Raw genomic sequence first — 25,467 nt, 5'->3', positions numbered from 1 at the left:
TTACCCTCCCTTGATTCATTACTGCATTGTTTACAACATGGAAAGATTGGACATAACCAGAATTTCCATTAATAAGAGATCTATTTAAGTAAATTATGAATAGCCCAATAAGGAGTTTCTATGCAGTTGCTAAATATAATGATTAAAATGTAAATTTTTATTTATTTCCATGAAGAAAGTCCATAATTTATTATAAACAAAAAGCAAAACCCCAGTGTTTACAGTGTAACTCTGTTTTGTAGTTTTAAAAAAGGGTTTGTCTGTCTATGTGTAGACATAGAATATTCTGAAAGAATATATATGGAACTACTAATAATAGTCATTTCTGGGCAGTGGTAAAAACCCAGGTAATTTTAATTTTTTGATCCCTTTTTATATTTCTATAGTAAAACTGTATTACTTATAATTAGAAAATAATGCATTTCAATGTTTTTAAACAAAGACTGTTCCTATAAACAGTTTCCATAAACTGTTCCCAGAACTTTGTGAATCTGGTTAATTCTATTTAAAACTCTTTAATTATTTCTCTATGCCCTGTTCGTGATCAGCACTATTCTACAAAGAGCCAATCTGACTATATAAGCAATAAAAAGCTTTACTGTACTAATAATAGGTAGCAATAACTCTAAAACTTCTTTCACTTCTTCTGATCTTGAGCATTTTAATCATCCACGAGATCACTATAAGCTCCCAAATCACTCACTAAAATAAAGCAATTTGAAAACAATTTTTTGAAAAGGAGCGTCAGGAGAACTAGTTAATATGTTTTCAGTTCAGTTCAGTCGCTCAGTCGCGTCCGACTCTTTGCGACCCCATGAATTGCAGCGCACCAGGCCTCCCTGTCCATCACCAACTCCCGGAGTTCACTCAAACTCATGTGCATTGAGTCAGTGATGCCATCCCGCCGTCTCATCCTCTGTCGTCCCCTTCTCCTCCTCCCCTCAATCCCTCCCAGCATCAGGGTCTTTTCAAATGAGTCAACTCTTCGCATGAGGTGGCCAAAGTATTGGAGTTTCAGCTTCAGCATGAGTCCTTCCAATGAACACCCAGGACTGATCTCCTTTAGAATGGACTGGTTGGATCTCCTTGCAGTCCAAGGGACTCTCAAGAGTCTACTCCAACACCACAGTTCAAAAGCATCAATTCTTCGGTGCTCAGCTTTCTTCACAGTCCAACTCTCACATCCATATGTGACCACTGGAAAAACCATAGCCTTGATTAGACAGACCTTTGTTGGCAAAGTAATGTCTCTGCTTTTGAATATGCTATCTAGGTTGGTCATAACTTTCCTTCCAAGGAGTAAGCGTCTTTTAATTTCATGGCTGCAGTCACCATCTGCAGTGATTTTGGAGCCCAAAAAAACAAAGTCTGACACTGTTTCCACTGTTTCCCCATCTATTTACCATGTATGTTTTAATAGAGACTATTTCCCAAACTATACTAAATGTACAATGTGGTTTCCAAATATACATTCCTTTAGACTAGGGATTGGCAATCAGGGCTCTCCATTAAAATCACACAGGATACTTCTAGAACATTCAATGCCTAGGCCCTACCCCAGAATTCAGAGACTGGTCAGCCCTGGCTTCTCCCTTCCTAGCTCATCCTCAATTCAATATCTCCTTTTTCCATTCAGTCAGAATCATCCAATGGGAAAGGCAACCCACCTGTCTCCTCAGCACTGCCTGTACTTTTGGAAAAGTAAGTATGTCCATTTTCTTCTTAACTTTGGGGATCTCAGAGTTGAAAAGTTCTCCCACTCACCTTCCTCCCATCCTCACTCACAAAATGCAGTAGGAGGTAAATTAAGTTCTAGGGGGAAATGTATGGTACTCTGAGACCCACAAAGATTTCAGACCCAGTTTGCAAAATTCCTGGACAAGGAAGATGCTGTAGATGAGTGCAAGTGTGCCTCAATCCTAGAAGAGCCCAGAGGGGACAGAAGCCTTCTTTATTCATTAGGATACTTTGAGCTACAGATGCAAGAAAGCCCCAAATCAAAGGTATTTAAATAGTAGGTGAGGCTTTTCCTTGTATGGCAGGGCCCCAGCTCAGCCTCTATAGTTTCCTTGTCTCTGCCCACTTTGCATGTTGACTTCATCAGCAGATTTGTGACAAATGGCTAATGCCAGGTGTTTCATCCAGACATGACAACATCTTGAGGAAGAAAGGGACCATCTTGTCCCATGTTTGTTTCTTAGGAACCAGTCTTTCAGTCTTCCTTTTTATCTTGTTAGCAGATTTAGAACATGGTCCCTTTCTAAACCAATCACAGGCAATGTGATTGACAATGAGATTGTCATCATAGTTTTAAACTATACCCTGGAGATGGGAAGAGAAGATCAGCTTCCCATGGAGCAACTGGATCCATGAAGAAGAGTAAATTCCCAGGCAAAATTATGTTGCTGTTAGGAAATAGGAAGAATGAATAATGGGTTGGCAACAGTTTCTGCTACATGTAACTTCTCTAGGTCTCTATGCTGTTTGCAGTTCTTTTCATCCTTAGCCGAAGCAAGGCAGGCTATTTCTACATGCTCAAGAGAAGTTTATAACTTGCTTTTCCAATTCTTTCATTTACTTGCTGGAAACATCTGGATCACAGCTGCCACCTCTCAGAACTTTCCCCTTATGTCTTTCTTCATTTGGTAGAACATTCACCTCTATTCTTCCTTCTTCCTTGCCTTGAGACAGCTTTAGTACTTCATTTTTCATTGCTGTTAGAATAGTTTTGCTTGACCTGGCAAGGAAGGTCTGTGTCGTGTGCCTTTTTTTAGTACAGGCAAGCTCCCAGCTCCCCACCCCAGACTCAGCCTGTTTTCCTCACTTCTCAGTATATGCAACCACCAACATATCACTCAGAGATTCATTCTCTTCCCATTAATCTTGAAGTTGGTTGGGCAGTTCTTCACCTTGCCACCTTACCCAGAGAAAGCTTAGAGATCTTTCATGTTGAGTAGGGTGTTTTGTTTGTTTCCTTGTTTTTTTGATCACTACAGGGACATTGTAAAGGGGTGACAGACTCACAACCGTGTGGAGGTAATGGAGCCTACAGAATCTTGCCAAGTCCCTAGAGTCATAGTGTCCAGTCCATGGTCTCTGAAATCTCTCCAGAAACAGTCATCTGATGCCCTAAGTGAGAAGCATGCTAAAATTCTCCCCCCAAGTCCCACCTTAGGACACACCAACCCCCTTTCCAAGAGGGCCCTAACAAGGCTCCATTCTCAACCCTCAGCCTGTAGAGCCAGTCAAGGCAGAAGATCTACATCCCCTTTCTCCCCAGCAGACTTTCAGGATGGGGCAGGGCCTGTACTCTGTAGAATGAATGCTCAGGCCAGCTGAGAGCTTCCATCTGAGGCAGAAGAGATCATCAAGGATCTGAACTATCCTTAAGTAGGAGAAAGTGAAGTACAAAACTGGGGACAGTAGGTAGCAGCCCTGAATCAGGAGTGGCAATAAATGAGGATCAATGGTGGCAGCACCATTCCAAGGGTATAGAACCAAGAGAGACAGGGACAGAGTGAGGACTGAATCTAGTCGAGCAAGAAACCCTAACGAAGCAACTGCGTGCTGCTCATTCTTATGGGCTATTCAAAAAGACCACCGTGATACATTACCCATGCTGTGGTTGACTTGCCTGTTGGGAATACACGCAGTCTATAAAGATGACTGCAGAAAGGGGAGGGGCTGTTCAGAGGAGGAGAGATTCAGATTAACAACAACTCTCCGTTCTGGATTTCTAAAAGATGAGAAATAATTTTGATCTAAATTTATGGAACTGGAAATATCTAATAGATTGCCAAGAGATCGGCAATGAGACAATCTGTGAGTGAAAATGAATTCATAATTTCCATTCTAACAGAAATACAGTTGTTTATAACTGCCTTTTCCATACTGCTAAAGAGAAACAATGCATTATCAGTTAATATGTGTTACTATCTAGATTGTTGTGTTTAAATGATCTCACATTTCCCTAAGCATACAGTGATTGAGCAGAAGGGGAGTTGGCTAAGCACAAGAAAGATGATGAGAAGATCATATTGCCTGTGGATAGTTCAAAAGCAAATATCTGATCACAGACTGCACTCCCAATAATAACTTGAAAGAATTCTGAGCCTTGTTCTTCCATATGACTTCATAGAAACCTGTTCTTCACTCAACAAGGGTCTAGGAACCTGTAGACGTAGAGAAAAATAGAGAGAGTGATATTTAAAATTAGTATTAAAGATTAAAATAGAATAAGGCTCAAGAACAGCTTCATTTTAACTTTAAACAGTTTCAGTTTAACTTGAAAAAGCTATTTATTCATAGTCTTTCATTTCTTCACCAATTAATGACCAAGACCCAGGCACCTGGAATGCACTCAAGGAGCTCACAGTATAATGGGAAAGATAGATGGAAAACAGCCTACTGTAATATAGTGTGGTGAGTGATATCAGAAGGAAGAACAGGTTATAAGGAAACAACATACAAGAAAATGAGCACATCACCTAGTTTTGGTAATCGGGGTTGCTTAGAAAACATTTCCTCTAGCAATTTATGTTAAAAATGAAACCTGAAGGTTATAATAGTTAACCAGGTAACTAGGAGGTAAATAACATTCCAGGAACTAAGGCAATAAAGTATGGTGTAATCAAGGAATAATATTGAAGATAATGAGAATTACTCTTATTATTTACTGCATGCTTACTTTATGCCAAGTTCTGTTCTAATTGCTTTACATTAATGATCTCCTTTAATCCTTATAATAATACCATGAGGAAGGTATACTATTAATATTTTTGTCTTATAGATGAGGAAACTGACACTCAGAGAAACCATCACATACCTGAGGATACACAGCCAGTAGATAATAGATCTCATGCACTTAACCTCTTAATAGACACTCCAACTGGACAAATGGGAAGAAATTCAGTGTGACACACAAGAAGAGAGTGGATTTAAGAGCTATTTTTGAAAAAGCTCCTGTGAGCTATTGTGAAATAACTTGATGACCGGGCATGGAGTGGAGGGCGGAGTAGGTGGGAGTGCAAAGTGCACACAGAGCCATTCACTGAAGGATCGGCACCATCATAAATGCAGATGGTGCCCAGGGCTGGTTTCATAAAAGGGGCCATTATATTGCTATAGCACAGAGCGATTTTCTCTTTAATCTGTAAAATAACCATTTTCTACATTTTTGAAGCAGTCAAGATAATTGCTTACAGGTTTTATATGACATTAAATATATATAGTTAAACAGTTCCCCTTTGCTGATAGTATTCTGGAATGGATTAGCCTTCAATCAACCTATTAGTGAACTCCAGGAACCTGGGACTGAGTAACTGAGACTCAGGAAGTTCTTGTAGCCAAGGTCCCCCAGGCTGGACTTGTCTGAGGGAGCCTGGTAATGGGGGTGGCTTACAGACATAGCTGAGTCCAAGAAGGTAAGATCTGTCCATGGGAAAGGACTGGAGTCGCTTTCAAATACTGTTGACCACATGGGGAAAATAGAATCTAATATAGCTGCAGGTCAAACAACACATTTTTACTACGTATCTCTTCACATTACTGAGAGCTAAGCACAATGACAAACATTTTTGACCCAGTGGACGTGAGAGAACAATGAGCCTCATTCTAATCAGTCATCTCAGGAAGAAAGCACACAAGATTATGAACTGGGGACAGAGGCCAAGATCCAGGAGTGTCTGGCCCAGAAATCTCAAGGTGGGCACAGGCTGTGCTCAGCTCCAAGCTTACGACCATGCGTAGGGATTCCTTCAGCTCAGTCCAAACACAGTTCTCAGGAAAGAGTCATTTACATAGAGGATCTGCCCATTTTGTAAGATTAACTGGCAGGGGATGAGCCACAGTGAAGGCAATACAGCTCAGCAAACACTTAGAGGCACTTCCCATGTGCTAAACATCATTCAAACCGAAACACACTCTGCAATCACAGTCATACAGAAGGAAGAGCATGTGTATAAAAGTGCCATAGCTCTGAGTTATGCTGCAAAAGAGGTTTCCTGAGGATATAAAGGGAGGGAGAGATCAACTTTAACCAGAGGGTATGAGAGAGAGGAAAACATTAGCAAGAGCTTCACAAAGGAAAATATATTTGAACCAAGCCTTTGAAGTGCATGGGGAGAAGATTCCAGATAGTTGGAGAAGATATTTAAGGAACTATAAGCTCAGTCTAGGAGCTTCCCTGGTGGCTCAGATGGTAAAAAATCTGTCTGCAGTGAAAGAAACCTGGGTTCAATCCCTGAGTCAAAAAGAATCCCTGGAGAAACAAATGGCTACCCACTCCAGTATTCTTGCTTGGAGAATTCTATGGACAGAGGAGCCTAGTGGACTACAGTCTGTGGGATTGCAAAGAGTCAGACACAAATGAGCAACTAACACACACACAGACTCAGTCTAGGGGTCAGGAAATAACTGCAAAGATTTTACACCCTACCATATTTTGGGGCTTCCCCGTAGCTCAGTCAGTAAAGAATCTGCCTGCAGTGCAGAGACCTGGGTTCGATTCCTGGATCAGGAAGATCCCCTAGAGAAGGAAATGGCAACCCACTCCAGTATTCTTACCTAAAGAATCCCATGGACAGAGGAGCCTGGTGGGCTACAGTCCATGGGGTCGCAAGAGTCAGACACAACTTAGTGACTAAACCACCACCACCATATTTTGTACAAGAATGGCTTTCCCTGCCCTTGGCTGTAGCTCTGTTTTTCTGCTCTTTTTCCAATCCTTTGGAAAAATAAGAAACTGTACGTTAGGCAGAGGTCACATAGAAGGGACTGGATAATGTGATTTTAAAAAGGAGAAATGTTATGAATAGCTGATATTTTTCGAGTGTTCTTTCTTGTTCACAATGGGTTTTGGTTTCCAACCTGATTAAATGTAAATTTTACAAGGCCTGAAGGAAACTAAGACAAGGAAACTGATGCTGAGAATGAGGAGACTCACTCATGAAGCTTGGCTGAGATGTCAGGGAGGGTAGCAGCTGTGAGCTTCAGAGTCCTGGCTGCAAAGCCCTAGTCACTGTTCTGCCTTGTTTGTGGTCTCCGCCATGACAAGACTCCCATTGGAATTCCAGGCCCTTAGGTGAGCTGCAGGATACATAGAGAAAGCACAGCCATCAGGATACTTCCTTTCAACTCGTGATTTCATACCTCAAATGGACTCCTGGCACCATCAGCTATCCTACTTGAATCTAGCACATTTGTCCCCCTTACCTCCACCTCATGATGCTTATGCCTTCTCTACCCTCAAGATTGCCTAGCCTCCCTACTTCTCACTTTTAGTAGATGACCTTGTTTTTCCATTTTATAGAGAAAATTTAAGCTCTTGGAAGAGAAGATTCCTCTCATCTTCCTTTGCCAGATTCCCAGCCCACCATCTCCATTGCCTTCCTGCCTTTGTTATGAGTAAGGAGAAGTTTCTCTACCTTTCTAAGATCTGTGCCTACTTTCCTTTTCAAAGGATTTATTTCTTTGGTCTTCCCTCTTCTCTCATCCCCTCTACTGAACCATTTCTATCCACATTCACATGTGCTTCTGTCCTTGGACCCACTGCTTCAGCTGCACAGTCCCCCTGCTCCCTGGCCTTGTCAGTTTCCTGTGTCCACATCTTCACCTTTCTCACTTCCCAGTCTTCACTCAGCCCTTTCCAATCTGGCTCCTGCCGTGTCACCAGAGCTCTTCTTGACCTCCATGGTATCCAATCCAAGAGTCACTTTTCCTATACGCATCTGAGTCAGATTCTCAGAAGTGTGTGTGTGAGAGACAGTGCTCCCTGCTTGACACGCTTTCCATGTTCGGGGCGGGCGGGGGAAGAGGGTCCCTTTGCTCGCTGCTTACAAAATCAGTAAAGTGGTAGAAAGGAAAATTCCTTTCATTGGAATGCTGGTAGTCTGTGAAGATGGTGGACTCACTGTCCCCCAAAACCACCTCCGAAGATCCTGCATGGCCAGGAAACCTTTAAGTGGAAAGAGGGAAGTCATCTCAGTTAATCATTGGGATGCGGGTCAGAGTGGTCACTATCCCCCCACTGTATGTAGTCTCATTGACTCTAGATGTTATATTGTTCACACAGTTTGGTCACATGGTTGTTTGGGAGATGACTGAATGGGGAGCTAGGGAATAGATCTGGTCATCTGTTAACTTATTCTTCATTTCTACCTTTTTGATCTATAGGAGGAACCAAAAAGTTAGGCAAGTTGTGCTTGAGCCAGAGATAAGTAGAGCATGGTGGTGCCTGGTTTAAAAATTAGTTACAGGGACTTTCTTGGCAGACCAGTAGTTAAGACTCTGAGCTTCCAACACAGGGTGGGATGGGGTGGGGTGGAGTGAAGTAGATTGATTCCTGGTCAAGGAACTAAGATCCTATATGCTGTACGGCATGAATAAATGAATGAATGGTTAGTTTCAATATAGCTTTGCTAAAGTGACAAGGAAAGGGGCTTCCTTGTGTAGGAAACCTCCTTCAGAAACACGAGAAGCAGCAGTGGTACCTGTGCTGTGAGACACAGATGGAGCTCCGGGAGTGGCTCGCCACCTTCCTCTTTGTGCAGCACGACGGCCTGGTGTGGCCCTCGGAGCCCTCACGCGTGTCCCGGGCGGCGCCTGAGGTCCGGATGGGCAGCATTTCACTGATCCCCCTGCGAGGCAGTGAGAATGAGATGCGCCGGAGTGTGGCCGCCTTTTCTGCGGACCCCCTTTCTCTTCTCCGAAACGTCTGAGCCCTGTTGGGACTCTGCCACGCCACCGCCGCCGTGAAGCCTTCCTGGGCAGACGCCCTCATGCCCTGCGTGCCTGGCGTGAGCCAGCAGGGGGCGCCTGAGGAAGCCACATCCCCACGCCCCTCATCCTGACTGCAGCCTGGGGTTCCCTGGCCAGGACATGGCAGGGCAGGCAGCAGGGTCTGCCTGAGGAGGAATCCCTTACCTGCTCTGTCCAGGTGCTCAGCCCTCCTGGCCTACTCTCCCACAGGGTCACCCACCCTGACTTTGGAGGGGTTGGAAAGATGGGCATCTGTCAGGAACCCTGGCAGGCTGCTGTCCTTTCAGAGGCTCGAGGTGCCGAGGCCCCCGCTGGAAGGGAGCCCACCCTTTGGCCACAAACTCCAGAACAGCCGAAAGTGGATGCTCTGAAGGAACACTCAGCTGGGGTGGGGAGGGAGCTCTGGGTAAATGTGTACAGGGCTGAGAACTGGACTTGGGGGACTTCTGCCCCTCTTCTGGTCTGGGCTTACTGGGAGGGTCCAGGCTGCCCGGTGCCCCTTCCCCATTTTGGGGACCTTTTGATAATATAAATATATCTGTATATTTTAAAAAAAAAAAAAAAAAAAAAAAGGAGGTTTCCCACAAAGAGCTGCTTACACTTTCTCAGCTCCCAGGACTCCACACTCTCCGTATTCTCCTCTTACCTCTCTGGCTGCTACTTCTAAGCTCCTCCGCAGGCTCCTCCTTCTCTACCTGAGCTAAGGGTGGGTATGCACGTGGCTTGGTCCTGGGTTGTCTTCTCATCTTTCCTCATATTTGTCCCTAGACATTCTTTTCCATTCCTCTGGCATTAAATACCAGCTATCTTCTGAATATCTCCAGTCTAGAGCTCTCCTCTTAAGCACTATGGTACATACAACCACCAACTTGGCATCTCCAGCTAGATACCTCACAGGCATCAAAAACATATCTTATCCAGAAGTTAACTCTTACTTCATTGCCTCTCTTCAGTCCCTCAAACTTCACATCTTTTGTATCTCAAGGTCTTCACACATCTGTATCCTCTACCTGGGATGATCTTCCCTCTGCCATAGACGTGCTGGCTTCTCATCTTTCAGGTCTGTTATTCCATTTCCAAGAGGTCTTTTGTAGCCATTCAATCTAAGCAGATTCTTCCCTTGTTATTTTCTGTCATTTCACAGAGTTTATTTCTCTCATAAAAGTCATCACAATTTGTAATTAATTTTATATTTTTTCTTGATTTTTGTGGGCATTTTCTCCTGCTGTGCTCCATGTTGGCTAAGACTTTTTCTTTTGTTTTCTAATGTCTTCCCAGCACATTACAAGGTGCCTGTGACTTAATCCTGGGTAGATATTTAAATGAATGAAGCAGAAGATGGACTGCAGGGATGGGATGACTCTGAACATTTGGTCCACCCCCATCTTCTTCCTCTTAGTACCCTGGAGCTCCCAATAGCTGGCTGTCTACTCACAGCATCTCTTGGAAAAAGAATGAAAGTGGGTTTGAGAGCAGGAGGGAAAAGGGGAGCTGGTACAGTACTGGATGTTTGGGGGTCTAGGGAGGATTCATGGACCAGAGCCTTTAAAAAAAAAATCTTATCTCAAGATAGAAAGATTGAAATAGATTCAACCCGAATGAGCTTCCTCACTTCTGTGCAGGAACAGGCCAAAGACATGGTTTGGTTTTCAGATGCCCTATCTGTCCCTGAAAGGATGTCCTGTCCTTGCCTTCTCACTAGTGGAAAGACAAATGGGGACCCAGATTGTGATGCCTCTGCTTCTGTGCCGACTCCGAGCTGCCTGGAGGGGATCAGCCAGGAGGCTAAGGCCAGGATGGAGGAAGAAGCTTACAACAAGGGGTGAGTCAGCTGTCAGCAGCCCTGAGGTCACCTGGCACGTCTCACAAGATACCTTCCCACAGACCTTTCCTGTTTCTTAAAGGATTTAGGGAAGCAACTCATGGCCCCAGGACCTCCTTGCCTGAGTAAGGAATTATATAGGAAAGAGCAGTACTGTTCCACAGGAAAGACAGGAGGAAATGGGGCAAGAGGGTGTGGTTAGATAATAACCAGACTGCCCTCTTTTTAGGCATAAAGCCACCAGAATGATCTGGAAGTCAAAGGCCCTGGGTGGGTTCCTCTTGGTGGTGCCTGAGGCTTCCTGACACATGCCCAGAGCAGTCACGCCGCTGCCAGCAGTGACCGGGAGCAGCTGCAGCCCCACTTCCCAGAACTGCCTCAGTCATCCCTTCTTCTTGTCACAGGAGTCCCCTCAACTTCTAGCCACTCCCTTCTCCAGTTGAGCTGGAATAGCACCTTTGGCCTGTTGTCAGTCACTGATGGGACAGAATACTGAGCAGGGCCCCAGCCCAGCCAGGTAAAGAACTACCTCTGACCAGGCACTGCATCCTGAGCTTCTTGCCTTGTAGCCCCTGAGGGAGATGCAGCCTCTCTCTGACATGGAACCTGTGGGCTTTGGTGTGGTGGCACAGTGGGGTTTGCCCCAGCCCAACTGTGCTGGCCTTAAACATTCAGTTGTTAGATGAGCAAAATGTATGTTCAGGGTAATATTAATCCTGGAAGTCAGAAGATTTCTCTCGAAAAGCCTGTCTTTTCACCCATACCTATCCTCTATACTTAGACTGGAGGGGAGTGAATGCTTCCATTGCCTTTGTGACCATTTACAGAGAACTTGTGTGCGTTTCACTTCCACAAAGCTTCCCAACAAGCCTGTGTATAAGCCCCACCTTCCCTAGGCCAAGCTGTACTCTTGTCACTTTCTCAAAATGTTCCATCACCTGTGCAATGGGTGCCAGCCCCTCCTTCTCACAGGGGAGTAGCCAAGGCTCCAAGGCCACACAGAGAGCAGATGCAGTCCTTAGCCCTCCCAAATGGTTTGTTGGAGAAGAATCTAGCCAGGAGACTGCACCCACATTTTTTGCCCATCTGTTTTGTCACACTTTCACATAAACAGGAAGGATGACTGGGGGTGAAGGGAAACCGTCCTGATACGAGCCACCGTGGGATGTGGTGGCTTTTCCCTATTGTGTGGAGCCACAGGAAGTGAGAGCAGAATCCCGGCAAGTGCTCAGAGCCCCTCCTCTAGCAACTCAGGGAAGGATGCTCTGCATCTGCTGGCCTTTCCAGACTCAGTTGTTCATTGTTGCCTTCCAGATACCAGGAAGGTCTAAAGAAAACCAAGGAGCTTCAAGACCTGAGGGAGGAGGAAGAAGAACAGAAGAGTGAGAGCCTGGAGGAGCCAGAAGAGGCGGCAGAAACTGAGGAAGAGGAGAAGGAGCAGAGAAGCAGGTTGCAGCCCTCACAGTTGCTAACTTGGGCCTCAGTCCCTTTCACTGCACAGCATCCCTGGAGGGGCCAGTCCAAGGCCGTCCAGGGCCCAAGTGAGCAGCCAACAGGAGGGAACTCATGTTGGAGGAAGAGGCAGAGGGAATCCCAAAGAGTCCAAATAGTTAACAAGGAGGGCTTGCCAGGGTTTAGGGGTCAGGGGTGTCCAAGGGTGGGGTCAGGAGTTCCTAAGAGCTGAGAAAATGCAAGGGACCACAGTTAACTCACTGCCCAGCCATCTGCATGAGAGATCCAAGGTCAAGGGAGTTGACCTGAAGCCCTCGAGTAGGATGGGGGTGGAGAGAACACATAGAGATAGGGGACAACTCAACTTTGTGGCAAACATGAGTCTCCAAAAGGTTTCTTCCATGGTGACCAAATATATTTTATATTTTAAGTGCATTTTCCACAAAATCTATGTAACATGTAGATAAAGGTAATGTAGATCCAGCATCTTGCCCTACCTGTACCCTATGGATCTTGTGACAAATTGACGTCCTGGATTTTACTGGAGGGGCCCAATTTTGTATATCCGGCCCTATTATCTCTATTAGCACATTTAAACTAGAAGTCTTGAGTTTTGGATTTTTAAATGTAGTTACAGCTAACTTGGAACACTTCACCAAAATTACTGCTTTTAGACTCCCAGGCTACCTTCAGTCCAGGATGACTTTAGTCAAAAATGATCAATTAATCTAATCAGCTGCTTCATTTGGGATAGGGCATGTTGTCTGTGTCTCATTGCTAGCAGACTCTGGAAATCATATGCATGCAATGAAACATGTAATAAAATGCAGATTCAAAGTGAGATGGATATGCTTCAAAGCACATAAGAACAAGCAGCAGAGCCCAGTTGGAAGATTCAACCAGAATAAGAGGCGTTAGCCTGCATGAGTCAACTCCAGCGTTCATGGGAAGAGAAAGTGTTTCACAGCTGGAAACAAACGTGTGCTAGGATGCACTACCTCTTCTAGGGAGAGAAGCCCAGTGTTCATAATCAAAGCACAGTCCCTGCTCTGAGCGACTGGGTCCTGTCTTTCTCGGTCTTCTGTCCCTCCTGGGGGTCCTCTGCTCTCATTTTGTTGGCCACCACACTATCTCCTCTCCTTTAACGCAGTCAAGCCCAGGCCTGACAACAGCCCTTTCTTTCAGTTCAATTCAGTTCAGTTCAGTCGCTCAGTCGTGTCCAACTTTTTGCAACCCCATGAATTGCAGCACACCAGGCCTCCCTGTCCATCATTGGCTCCCATCAAAACAAAAGACAGGCTGGGACTTCTAACCCTTCCAAACACCAAGAAAGAACAAAAGGAACAGACCACAGAGAGTACATGGAATATAAACAAACTGGTTTACAAAGTACAGGGCTAGAATCCTTATCTAGCTGGTTTGATCTTGGGCCATTGGCGGCTCCCTTCTAATTCGTGGAATCCCAGCAGAAGAGAGGCTGTGCCCAGCTCTCCCTCTCTCCAGCTCTTGGTCAGCAGTGCATGGCAATGGTTGCCCTTCACATCCATCGTCCAAGGGTGTTCTCTTGGTCCTGCTGATCCTGAAAGGCCTTGTTCTCTCTCCCAATCCCTGCTCCCTCTCAGATTCACTTTCTGATCTTAAGAACATGCCTGGACCTCAGGGGATGGATACCAGGCATCAGCACAGCCTCAGAAGGGTCCTTAGCACATGGTGCAGCTTCACCTGTTCAGGCTCAGCAGTGTGGCATCATCGTCTCCATAACGACTGACCATGCTATCAGGGAAACTGCCCACTCCCGGTCACAGGATCCCTTCCTCACCCATCACCCAACCCAGACCAATCCCAAGAGCCATTGTCTCGAATGCCAGACAATCCATTCATCCCCAAGTCCCTAACACACACAGTTGCCTGCAGACACCTCTACTCAAGCACAAGTCCCACCACTAAATTTTGGCATCTCACTAACAAGCAAGGTCTGGAGTTGTGAAAAGTTCCATGTCCTATTTAGTACATTTGAAAAACACTAGGATCACCCCAGCAGCCAACCCTTTATTGAAGACATTCAACCTGAAACACTGAATCTCTCCTCTATTATAATAATATAATCTGTTCTCAATATTACTTTCTGGAGGATCAGCTTCAATGAACTTATTGGGTGAATCAACCCAAGATCTTAACTACATTAAAACAGAGAACATCAGTCTTCTGACATATATGTAATGCACTGAATGAATGAGACTCATAAGATGCAACAGAAAACTGTTGTCTTGGCTCCCAGTGTCTCTGCAGAACTGCTCCATGGGGTTAAGATGATATTAGGCAGACTCCTTTATGTTTCCAATAACTCTCAGAAAATAGAAGTCCTATGATCAACTTGAAGTCCCAGGAATAACCTCATTTCAGTCATTTAAATGGCTAGATCCCTGAAATAGTCAAAATCCTGAACTTAAAAAGTTCAACCTTCTACCCATCCCTTCCTGCCTCCAGTCAGCTTGGCTCTGCTTCAGGAAGGAAGCCAATAGTGGGGACAGAGTTGACTTCTTGCTCTCTGTCACTCGTGCCCTCCACCGAGCTTAGTTAATGCAGTGCCTGATCTCTCCAGGGCTGGGCAAGGGGATGGAGATTAAGGGTAGGGAAGGTATTACTTCACTGGTCTTATTGTGAGCAGGCTCAAGGCCTCAGCAGGGATTTAAGGCTGATTTTTTTTTTATATTTATTTTTACTAATTTATTTCAGTACTCTTGCCTGGAAAATCCCATGGGCGGAGGAGCCCGGTAGGCTGCAGTCCACAGGGTCGCTAAGAGTCAGACACGACTGAGCAACTTCACTTTCACTTTTTACTTGCATGCATTGGAGAAGGAAATGGTAACCCACTCCAGCGTTCTTGCCTGGAGAATCCCAGGGACAGGGGGAGCCTAGTGGGCTGCCGTCTATGAGGTTGCACAGAGTCGGACACGACTGAAGTGACTTAGCTCAGCTTACTAATTTATTTGGTTGTGCCAGGTCTTAGTTGTGGCCTGTGGGATCTATTTCCCTGGCCAGCAATTGAACCCGGGCCCCCTGCATCAGGAGCTCAGGATCTTAGCCACTGGACGAGGGAAGTCCCCCGACTTTCTGATTTTGTTCAGTGTGGTGTTTTATGGAACCTTCAGAGAACCCCACACCACCGCCCCCCTCCCCCCCACACACACCATTACTGAGGATCACTCAACTGCAATTCCCTTTGTGAGGTCAAATGCAGCTCTTCTGGCTGGCTACTTATAATCTCTCTCTCAGTCCTTGGGCAGCTGGAAGTGTAGCTTCTGTGCTCAGCTTCTTTGTAGTGTTTCCAGGTCTATGATATCCTGTGCCAGCTCTCCCTCTCCTGCCTATACCCAGTTAAAATGAAATACACATCTCTGGCCCACTAGCGGTGGGAGGATGGTTCTCGGTCTCATGGCCCCGTGTTCTGATGGCATCAAGCAGTTCAGCAAGATTCTCATTCTTTAGATCCCTCAGGTGGGAGTCACATACCAGCCCACTCACCATGTGCCCAAACTGCGATGTATTGAGCTCCCCACGCAGCATCTCCTAGCCCAGGTGACGGGGGAGCAACCTCACTCCTCCCAATGGAGGAGTAGGTAGAACTCAGTACAACCAAAAATCGATTTCCAAAGGAATTCTATTTCTAATCAATAATTCTATTTCTAACCATTTTTATAGACTTTAAATAGGTAACCAGCTGAGGGTCATGAAGCCTATCTTACCCTCCTCCTTCCCAATCCCTCTAAGGGATGGAGTGAGAGTGGGATTCTTCCAGCTCCAGCAGCTTGTTTTGGGGCCCAGAAAAATACAGCCCAAAAGAAAGACTGTGCCATAGCATCCAACTGTATCTAAATAGAAGTTAAAGAATCAAAATGGTGCCAAAAGAAAACAAGCTTCCATTTCCAAATTCTCTCTCCCCTACAGTTATGAAAGTAGCCAATAATTTTCCACCTTGGCTCATGTGCTCACTGTTTTGCTTTGCTTAACTGCTTCTGAAACAATTATCAGTGGTTTCCCATGTGGAAAAGAAATCAACCAATGCTTTGACATTCCAAGGCAGGTACTCTGAGCATCTGATCCCTCTGTACAGAGGGTATTTGTTTAATCTTTCTACCCATTGTAAGGCATCTAGAGCTGTCTACTTCTCAGCAAGTGGCCTGCATATTTCAGGGTCTATGTGAGCCTCAGGATCTGGAAAAGGCCCTCCTGTCACTTCTCACCTTCTCCATTTGGTGATGTTCAGTATTCTCAATTTTAGATGGATCAATCAATCAATCTGGGATTAGAAACAGGAAGAAATTCCAGCTTAATGAATGTGTCCAGGGCTTCTCCAGAGAGCTTTAAGAATGGACTCTTCCAAGTGGGCCATCTGACCAAATGTCTTTTCAGTTCAGTCATTCAGTCATGTCCAACTCTTTATGACCCCATAGACTGCAGCATGCCAGGTTTCCCTGTCCATCACCAACTCCCAGGGCTTGCTCAAACTCAGGTCCATCGAGTCAGTGATGCCATCCAACCATCTTTTCACTGTGCCACAAAAAAACAGTGGAAAAGTTGAAAGGCAGTCAGGAAGAGAAGAAGGAAAGGTGGGGAGGTGGGAAGAAAGGGGGGGTAGGAAGAAATTCCAGCTTAATGAGTGTGTCCAGGGCTTCTCCAGAGAGCTTCAAGAATGGACTCTTCCAAGTGGGCCATCTGACCAAATGTCTTTTCAGTTCAATCATTCAGTCATATCCGACTCTTTCCGACCCAATGGACTGTAGCCTACCAGGCTCCTCCATCCATGGAATTTTCCAGGCAAGAGTACTGGAGTGGGTTGCCATTTCCTTCTCCCCTGGGAAGCCCAGGGGAGCTTCCCAACCCAGGGATCAAACCCGGGTCTCCTGTATTGCAGGCAGACGCTTTACCATCTGAGCCACCTGGGAAGCCAAGGGTGCGGGGGGGACACAGGCAAAAAGCAGAGGTGAGGGGATGAATGGCAAGGAGAGAAGAGAGAAAAGTGTGGAGAGACCAGAGAAAGTGGAGGAAGAGATATTTGGGAAGGAAGATTTATTTTATATATATATATATATATATGTGTGTGTGTGTGTGTGTGTGTGTGTGTGTGTATTGAAGAAGGCAATGGCACCCCACTCCAGTACTCTTGCCTGGAAAATCCCATGGGCGGAGGAGCCTGGTAGGCTGCAGACCATGGAGTCGCTAAGAGTCAGACGCAACTGAGCGACTTCACTTTCACTTTTCACTTTCATGCATTGGAGAAGGAAATGGCAACCCACTCCAGTGTTCTTGCCTGGAGAATCCCAGGGATGGGGGAGCCTGGTGGGCTGCCGTCTGTGGGGTTGCACAGAGTCAGACACGACTGAAGTGACTTAGCAGCAACAGCATATATATGTGTGTGTATATATATATATATTTTTTTTTTAATTGAAGGATAATTGCTTTACAGAATTTTGTTGTTTTCTGTCAAACCTCAGCATAAATCAGCCATAGGTATACATATATCCCCTCCCATCTCCCTCCCCATCCCACCCCTCTAGGTTGATACAGAGTCCCCATTGAGTTTCCTGAGCCATACAGAAAATTCCTGCTGGCTATCTATTTCCCTGGGAAGGAAGATTACTAGGACTGAGAAAATACTTGAATAAGTCACCCTGAGGTTGCCAGAGGCTAAGAGTTCTCTGGAAGCCCCTGGGATGGTTTGAAGTGAGCTCTTAAGGTTACTGGTTCCATGTCATTTATAATTCAACGTCAGGAGTCTTCTAGGAGTTTATCACAGTCCTTCCACTCTGGACATGGGCATATGTGGAGCTGAACACAACAAATTATGCCTCTGAACATGGAGGCAGGGGACAGGTTATAACATGGAGCTGATCTCTACATTAGTGACACTAAGTACAGAAAAGATGCTGGGCCTGCATGGATGCATGGGAGTCTGGGTCAGCCAACCTGGATCTCGGGCCTTGGGGGAGTTCAGATGTCAATGACCATCTCATGAATAGATGAGGGCATGTGTCAAAGGCTGAATGATCACACAAATAGAGTGGTCTAGCCCAGTCACTCCTAATATAAAGGTTATGGACTGTTAGAATCACCTGGGGAAATGTTTTAAATTGTAGACTCTTGGACCATACCTTTGAAGATTCTTAGTCTGTAGTCCTGGGGTATTTTGAATAATTACTGCTAAGCAATTCTGCACAGCTGAGTTTGAGAACCATGGCTCAAGACAACTTGGAATGTATTCCAGGCAGAAGTATGGGTCGGGGCATCATATATGTGTCTAATATACTAAACCCTCCACCTGTTTTTTTCATTTGACAGCAAACTTGAAGAACTGGTTCATTTCTTACAAGTCATGTATCCCAAACTGTGTCAGCATTGGCAAGTCATCTGGATGATGGCCGCGGCGATGCTGGTCTTGACTGTCGTGCTGGGGCTCTACGGTTCCCATAACTCTTGCGTAGAGCAGGCCGACGGGTCCCTTGGGAAATCCACGTGCTCGGCAGCCCAGCGGGACTCCTGGTGGAGCTCAGGACTCCAGCATGAGCAGCCTACAGAGCAGTAGAAAATCCAACACTCAGGCAGCGCCCTGCTCCACCACACGGCCTGTCGCCCTTTCCTCAAGCATGACACGTCAGGCCTGGACGTGGGCATGCCACTGCTGCCGTCAGGGGAACAAGCAGGGGTTCTTTCACACTTGGCACCCCTGCGGGAGCTATTCACACACAATAGCTGATGTTCCTGGAGGATCAACAAAAAGCATCAGTGGACAAAGAAGTAGACATCACCAGGGGACTTGAAGAGAAGGGAAGGTGGCTGCGCCAGTTCAGATGGCTGGGGAGAAAGAAAATACCTTCCTCACAGGCAAACATGAAAAGCCCACTCTCCTTGGTTTTCCTCTCTACAATTGATCGGAAATCAGGAACGATTGTGCCTAAGGGCTAACTCTGCCCTGAGGATCAGACCTGGAATTTGGAATAGCAACATGAGTATCTTCCCATTTCACATCTCATTCTTACTGACTCTCCTTCAGCCTCCCCTCCTCCTCGTTGCAATCAGAGTTTTTCTTTACAGAAGATGGAAAGGTTTCTCAGAAAAATATTTAGGCTGATTTTAGCTCAGTGCTTGAAATGAAATGGGAAGATGTAAATTAATACATATGCCTCTGTACACATACAATACACACACACAGACACACACACACAAAGCACACACGTGCATGAAGTCAACTGTCCTCCAAATGTGTGCTCTGGGTGTGTGTTGTGCATAAAGCCAACCCACAGATTTTCACGTGTGGGGCAGTCACCAGGCACTTACCTGTTCAGTGAGCTCTCCACATGGATTTACGATGTTTGAGAAACGCTGAAAACTCATGACTTGCATGGTGAACTTGCTGGTCTCCATTTCCAGTGTTAATTCTAAGCTGCTATACAGCATGGTGGGGCCTTTCCAGGTGACTCAGTGGTAAAGAATCCACCTGCCGATGCAGGAGACACAGGTTCGATCCCTGGGTTGGGAAGATCCCCTGGAGGAGGAAATGGCAACCCACTCCAGTATTCTTGCCTGGAAAATCCCATGGACAAAGGAGTCTCGCAGGCTATAGTCCATGGGGTCACAGAGGGTCAGACACAGCTGAGCACACATGCATGCTTACAGCATGGTCTGTCCCCACTTTGCTCTCTCTGGGAAGGGAAGAAACATGGTGTGCTTCAACTTTCCTGTGCCCACTTGCAAGTGTGCATCTCTGCCACGAGGCTCCAGTTTCTGTGGGATTCCCAACACAAGTGTAGGTCTTGGGGCTTTCCCATTATTTAGCAGAAAACAGAGCAAATCCCACCTGCAGCTTGACTTCCTGCTCCATCTGGATAGCCACTGCCTGCCTTCTTGCCGCATCAGATCTGGGGAGTGCTGGTTTCTGTGTGGCTTTTATGGTGGTGTCTTTGCTTTTGTTTTGCTGTTGTCATTTGTTTTTGTTGCTGACCCTATGTAGAACTTACTATGAGCCAAACACTGGTATTATATAAGGATGCATTCACTGTGTCCTCACGAAAAAGAAAAAAGCTATGACTCTTCCCATTTTCACATAAGGAAACTGAAGCACAAAAACACAAGTAACTTGCCAAGGATACCCATGGGGTTGGAAGTTAAGCCCAGCCAGGCTGGTCCCAGAGGCTATGCTCTTAACCCTGCACTAAATTGCCTTTTCCAAAGGTCTTCTATCTAGTCATGTTCTGTTTCAGCCCCACACCCCTAGGTAGCCCTTCAGCCACTCCAAGTCATTTCTGGTTCCCAAACTAGACTGTTTTCTCATGCTCGTTTTTCTTCTGCCGTGCTCCTCTTTTCTTCTGGTCACTCTTCAGGACCAAGTGCAAAAATCACCCGCTCCATGCAGCTTTAATGGCCTCCCTCCAACTCCACACCAGACCACATTAATAGGTCATACCCTTCTCTGTACTTTTCAGCACTTTTAAAACATTTTCATTACTACTACTAATGAGCATTACTACAGTGTATCATAATATTAATAACTTATTTATGTGTCTGTCTTTCCAAGCATTTATCCTCAAAGACAAGAACCATGTCTTACTCATTCTCTGGGTAAGTGCCTAGCATGGTGGCTGATGCTTGGGAGGGTGTCATTTAATGTTGGTCAGAATGAGTGAGTGTGCAAAGTGGTGGAGAGCAGTCTGGGAACAGCTGACGTTTTGCATACTTCCCAGCACCAGCATCCTCACCACCACCATCTCAAATGGTGAATGAGAGAAATCATATCTTTATTAGCCTCAACTTATTCTAGAATTTTTTCAATCTACTCTGTGACCTAACAACATCATTTCCAAACTAAAGGGTTGGGCTTGAAGCAATCACTTCTTTCCGAAAGACTGACCTAGATCAGGACCCCACCCCCCCCACCCCCCCCCCCGGTAAAACAGCTTTTTTTTTTTTTGGAGGGGGGGAGGGGGCGCCCTTTTCAGTGGCAAGAAAACCACTGTGAGAGAAGTCCAAGCCAGGGTTGATCAAGGATGTGCCATTAAGGTAAAGAGGCGCAGATCAAAGCAGATGGACATTGGATTCATGGATGGATGGTTTGCCCTACCTCTTCAAGGGGGAACAGACACACCGAAGGAGCTTTAGGCCCTCAGAGCCAAAGGCAGGATGTAAACAGAGCTCTGGAGAGTGTGGCTGTGAGGCAGGACTCTGGGCTGGCCAGTCTCAGCCTGCCTTGAAGAAGGACTGGGCCAAGCTGACCCATTGCCCCCTTGGCCACAGGGTTCCCACCTTTGTTTCCGGTTGAGACAAAGGCCAGGAGAGGAGCTGCAGTGAGCTCTTGAGCCTCCAGCTGCTTCATAGAAAGGCCTGCAAGAATGCTTCCAGACCAGACCCTCAGCCAAATGACTCTATGAGTAAGAGAGGTCAAGGACAAGAAGTGACCAGAAGGAGCAAACGAGTAATCACATTACCAAGGGCATTCCTGAAACAGGACTCCTCGGTATTTCTTAAAAGCCAAGATGGACCTAATGCTATTGGAACTGTTGCCAAAGCAGCAGTGAAATGGAGAGAAACAGGCCCTGTATGTCCAACAGTGAGTGAGATTGATCAGAAATAAAAGTTCCCTTCCTTCACCATGCCTCTGAGGTCTGACATTTCTGCTTGGCCCTAGGACTCTGTTGTTGGTGCCGCGATGTCCCCTCCTAAAGGACCTTCACTTTCTGTGTCACTCCCGTGTACAGCCTGGTAGAGTAAGAGGAGAGGGAGATGCGGGGTTTATGTATCACTGGCTGGCAGTTCCTAATGTTGTTAAACCTCACACAGGTGTGCTAGCATTGAACTATAGAGTGTCACGTACCTGAGTTTGAAAATAAAAGCACATTTCCAAACCTTTGGCAGCAGCCAAATGCCTCCTCATTTTGTGGAGCTGAGTCAGAACCTTGCCCAACCCTGAACTAGAATCTACCTTGGGTGACAGTACCGCCCAGGCCCCCAGGCCCTGGGTTACCAGATCCCTTCCAGGGCCTCGATCAATTCCTCTGTGTCTCATCCTCATTCCTGACCCTAGTTTCCCATATCTTCCTGGTCTGTGTGTGGTTTTGTTTTGCTTTTTTTTTAATACATTTTTCTGTGATCGAGACTGCTACGTTTTCACCAATCTGATTTCTACAGTTAGACAATCTTTTTTTTGTCTTTTCTTGCAGCAAGGGGCAGGCGAATGTGAACCTTCCAGATCCAGTTTCCTAAACAGACTCTCCTGCCTAGTACCTTGCATTCCCTGTAGTCCCCTTTCTGCCTGCCAGATTCAGGGCATTCAGTTCAGAACCTGACGTCCAAGAAGTTGCTGGCCCCACTCAGTAGAAGCTGAGTCTTCTTATGGGGGTTCACAGAATTCAACTGACATAAGCAAGAAATAAGATGTTAGCATATTAAGCCACAGAAATTCAGGAATGTTTATCATAGCAGTTAGCCTACCCTGACTAACACATACAGAAGCAGAAATAGGGAACTTCAAGAACAAATTTTCAAAATAGGAGACACGGACTTCGCAGTCAAGTGGCAGGAAACCAGAACACTGATATCACGGACTGGAAATAGGTGACCTGTGCTGTGAATAAAACAAAAATAATAGGTAAAGTCTTACCCATGATAACTTAAAAGACAGTCCATGGGCAACCTATAGCTCTAGGAGAAGCGGCTGAAAAGAATCAGAGTATTGAAGTATGTGAACTCTTTTTGGCTAACTTTTGAGAGAGATTGCAAGAAAAAGAAGTACTTGGGAAATAAGTGGATAAATTGAAACAAAGGGAAAAGGATACAGAGTTCCTAGACTGAAGGGTTAGAAAACCTGACTGCTTTAAAGCCCAATTAGACTGAAAAGAGCTTTGAGTGAAAAAGAACAAGTAAAACTTTAGTTGAATTCAGATCAGACCAGCCCTATGGTAAAGGTCAGAGTCAGGATATGGTCCTTCCATCTGTGGTTTCAAATGAACTCAATAGCCGCCACTAAATTAGAGAGAGGGGCATGGGGCTGATGTTTAAAATCTCTCTCTCTCTCTCTCTCTCTCTCTCTCTCTCTCTCTCTCTCGAGAATTGTGACTGGGAAACGATTTGGGGTAGGATTACTGGCACGTGAAATCAAATGGAAGCAACTAGACCAGAATCCTAAGTTTGGGAAGGAGTAGTATTTACAATGGTACCCCACTCCAGTACTCTTGCCTAGAAAATCCCATGGATGGAGGAGCCTGGTAGGCTGCAGTCCATGGGGTCACGAAGAGTCAGACACGACTGAGCGACTTCACTTTCACTTTTCACTTCCATGCATTGGAGAAGGAAATGGCAACCCACGCCAGTGTTCTTGCCTGGAGAATCCCAGGGACGGGGGAGCCTGGTGGGCTGCCATCTCTGGGGTCGCACAGAGTCGGACATGACTGAAGCGACTGAGCAGCAGCAGCAGCATTTACAAAGAGATACAAGCCACGACTGAAAACTCCTTCGATTGTTAAGTTAGAAAACAACTTTTGGCATCCTGAGCTTACTTCAGCAGAAAACAGACTGTACAAGCTGTGCTACCCCCAAGAAGCTTTGGGGGAATTTGTAATTCCCACTACAAATGTGGCCAAGGAAGATTCTATCCAATGAAGAGCTACAGAGAACAGTAGACATGGGACATGGGCTTTTCTCCTAGGAAGCAGAATCAGGATCTAAATGAAGGTAGGGAACTGTGGTTGACAGAACGTCTGAAGTATCTCCCCTCAAGATGTCCCCTACACCTCACTCCCTGGAACTCTTGAATGTGAGACATCACTCCTGTTATTTTGCATAGTGCAGTTGACCTTGAATAGGGAGATCCTTTCATAATTCTCTTTTCCTTTCCTGTCTTCCTTCCTTCTTCCTCTTTGTAATACTTTATCAAAAGCTTGAAGGCTAACTGTCTTTCAGGTGTGATGCTAGCTTTAAGGATAATGATGAAGAGGACACAGTTCCTGTTTTCCTGTCTCCCTGGCTCAATGGTGATAGAGTCGTTTATGTTTCTGAGGTCCCTGTAGCCTAGGTCTTGTGCTCACCCAAGTAATGAGGTCTAAACTACAGCTATTTAAGGTGTATTAAGGTAAGTCCCCTGGTCTCTGGGTTCTCAGATGGTGCTAGTGGTCAAGAATCCACCAGCCAATGCAGGAGATCCAAGAGATACTGGTTGGATCCCTGGGTCAGGAAGATGTCCTGGAGGAGGCATGGCAACCCGCTCCAATATTCCTGCCTGGAAAATTCCATGGACAGAAGAACCTGGCAAGATACAGTCCATGGGGCTGCAAAGAGTCCAACATGACTGAGTGAGCACAAACAAACCCTATTTATGTAGAAGTGCTCTATGCCTGTGCAGAGCAGATTCTCCTTTCATATTGGTATCTTCCACACCAATATATAACTTCATGACCAATACCATTTGTAGAGGAAAGAACTAGTTACCTATATACTACTCCTCTTTTTTTTTTTTTTTTTTTTGCCACACTCGAGTCACATGGGGTCTTAGTTCCCCAACCAAAGATCCAACCCTCATCCCCTGCATTGGAAGCGTGGTATCTTAAACACTGGAACTACCAGGGACATCCCTATATACTGTTCCTGACAATGACATTCCTTTTGGAGAAAACTAGTAACCTTTTGCTCAAGGCATTACTCTCAAGCCAGAATCCCACAATTACCATGGAAGACAAACCACTGAAACTCTAGCTGGGAAAAGAGAGCATTCAGACTGCTCGTACACGTGCAGAAAAATCTCACACTCATCAAACAAAAAAGGGGAAGTCTGAGTTGAATGTTCACCTACCAGAATATGAGAAGTTATTCAAGAGAAAGTTATATAAAGGACCTCTGTGGTGATTACTATTGTAAAGTATTACTGATTTTATAAATTGCCACCCTAGTCATGTTTTGTATGAATCCTCAATGTGTCTGATTTCTTTAAAGCAGGAATCACCTATAGTGGAGTAGACATTTCAAATGATAAAGAAATCTTGAAAGGGAGCATGAGGATTCTGTCCTCGGTATTTAAATAATCATTTGTTTCCATGATTCTTAGCCTCATTTCCCTACAGATCACAAGGATATGCAGCTGGGGGATTAAAAAAAAAAAAAACCCACTGATCGTAGGAGGAAAAGAAGCACAATCCATGTTCAGTCCTCTTTAGAGACAGAGACATTCCTACAAGTATATAAATCAGCAGCTACACAGACAGTAATAATGAACCAGGTAGGAACTGAGCTGGTGGGGGACATGGGTGGTGGCAGGGGTATGAGAATTGGGGGAACCTCCAGCAGTTCACCCTGTGCTATCTGCCTTCCTCATTTGTGTGTTTTCTGAGTCAGCATTAGCTAAATTTTCCAGAAAGCCTTCCACAAAGTACAGCCTGGGCTTTCAAGGACGTCAC

The 25,467-nt window shown here is 45.5% G+C and overlaps 1 protein-coding gene across 8 annotated transcripts in view; it reads left to right on the top strand.

Annotated features, from left to right (window-relative positions):
* IRAG1 (inositol 1,4,5-triphosphate receptor associated 1) overlaps positions 1-21,932 on the top strand; it is a 124,642-nt gene extending 102,710 nt beyond the window's left edge. For all 8 annotated transcript variants that reach the window (XM_025266642.3, XM_025266641.3, XM_006045982.4 and 5 more), the window contains 4 exons: positions 1,637-1,701; positions 10,460-10,579; positions 11,894-12,028; positions 18,371-21,932. In XM_025266642.3, the coding sequence (XP_025122427.2) occupies positions 1,637-1,701; positions 10,460-10,579; positions 11,894-12,028; positions 18,371-18,614 (564 nt within the window). In that variant the 3' untranslated portion in view covers positions 18,615-21,932. The remainder of the gene's footprint in view (positions 1-1,636; positions 1,702-10,459; positions 10,580-11,893; positions 12,029-18,370) is intronic.
* The last annotated feature ends 3,535 nt before the right edge of the window (positions 21,933-25,467 follow it).

The sequence above is a fragment of the Bubalus bubalis genome, chromosome 16 (assembly GCF_019923935.1).
Source record: "Bubalus bubalis isolate 160015118507 breed Murrah chromosome 16, NDDB_SH_1, whole genome shotgun sequence".
NCBI lineage: Eukaryota > Metazoa > Chordata > Mammalia > Artiodactyla > Bovidae > Bubalus > Bubalus bubalis.
The sequence above is the reverse complement of the archived record's forward strand: the minus strand, read 5'-3'. Positions and strand labels throughout refer to the sequence as shown.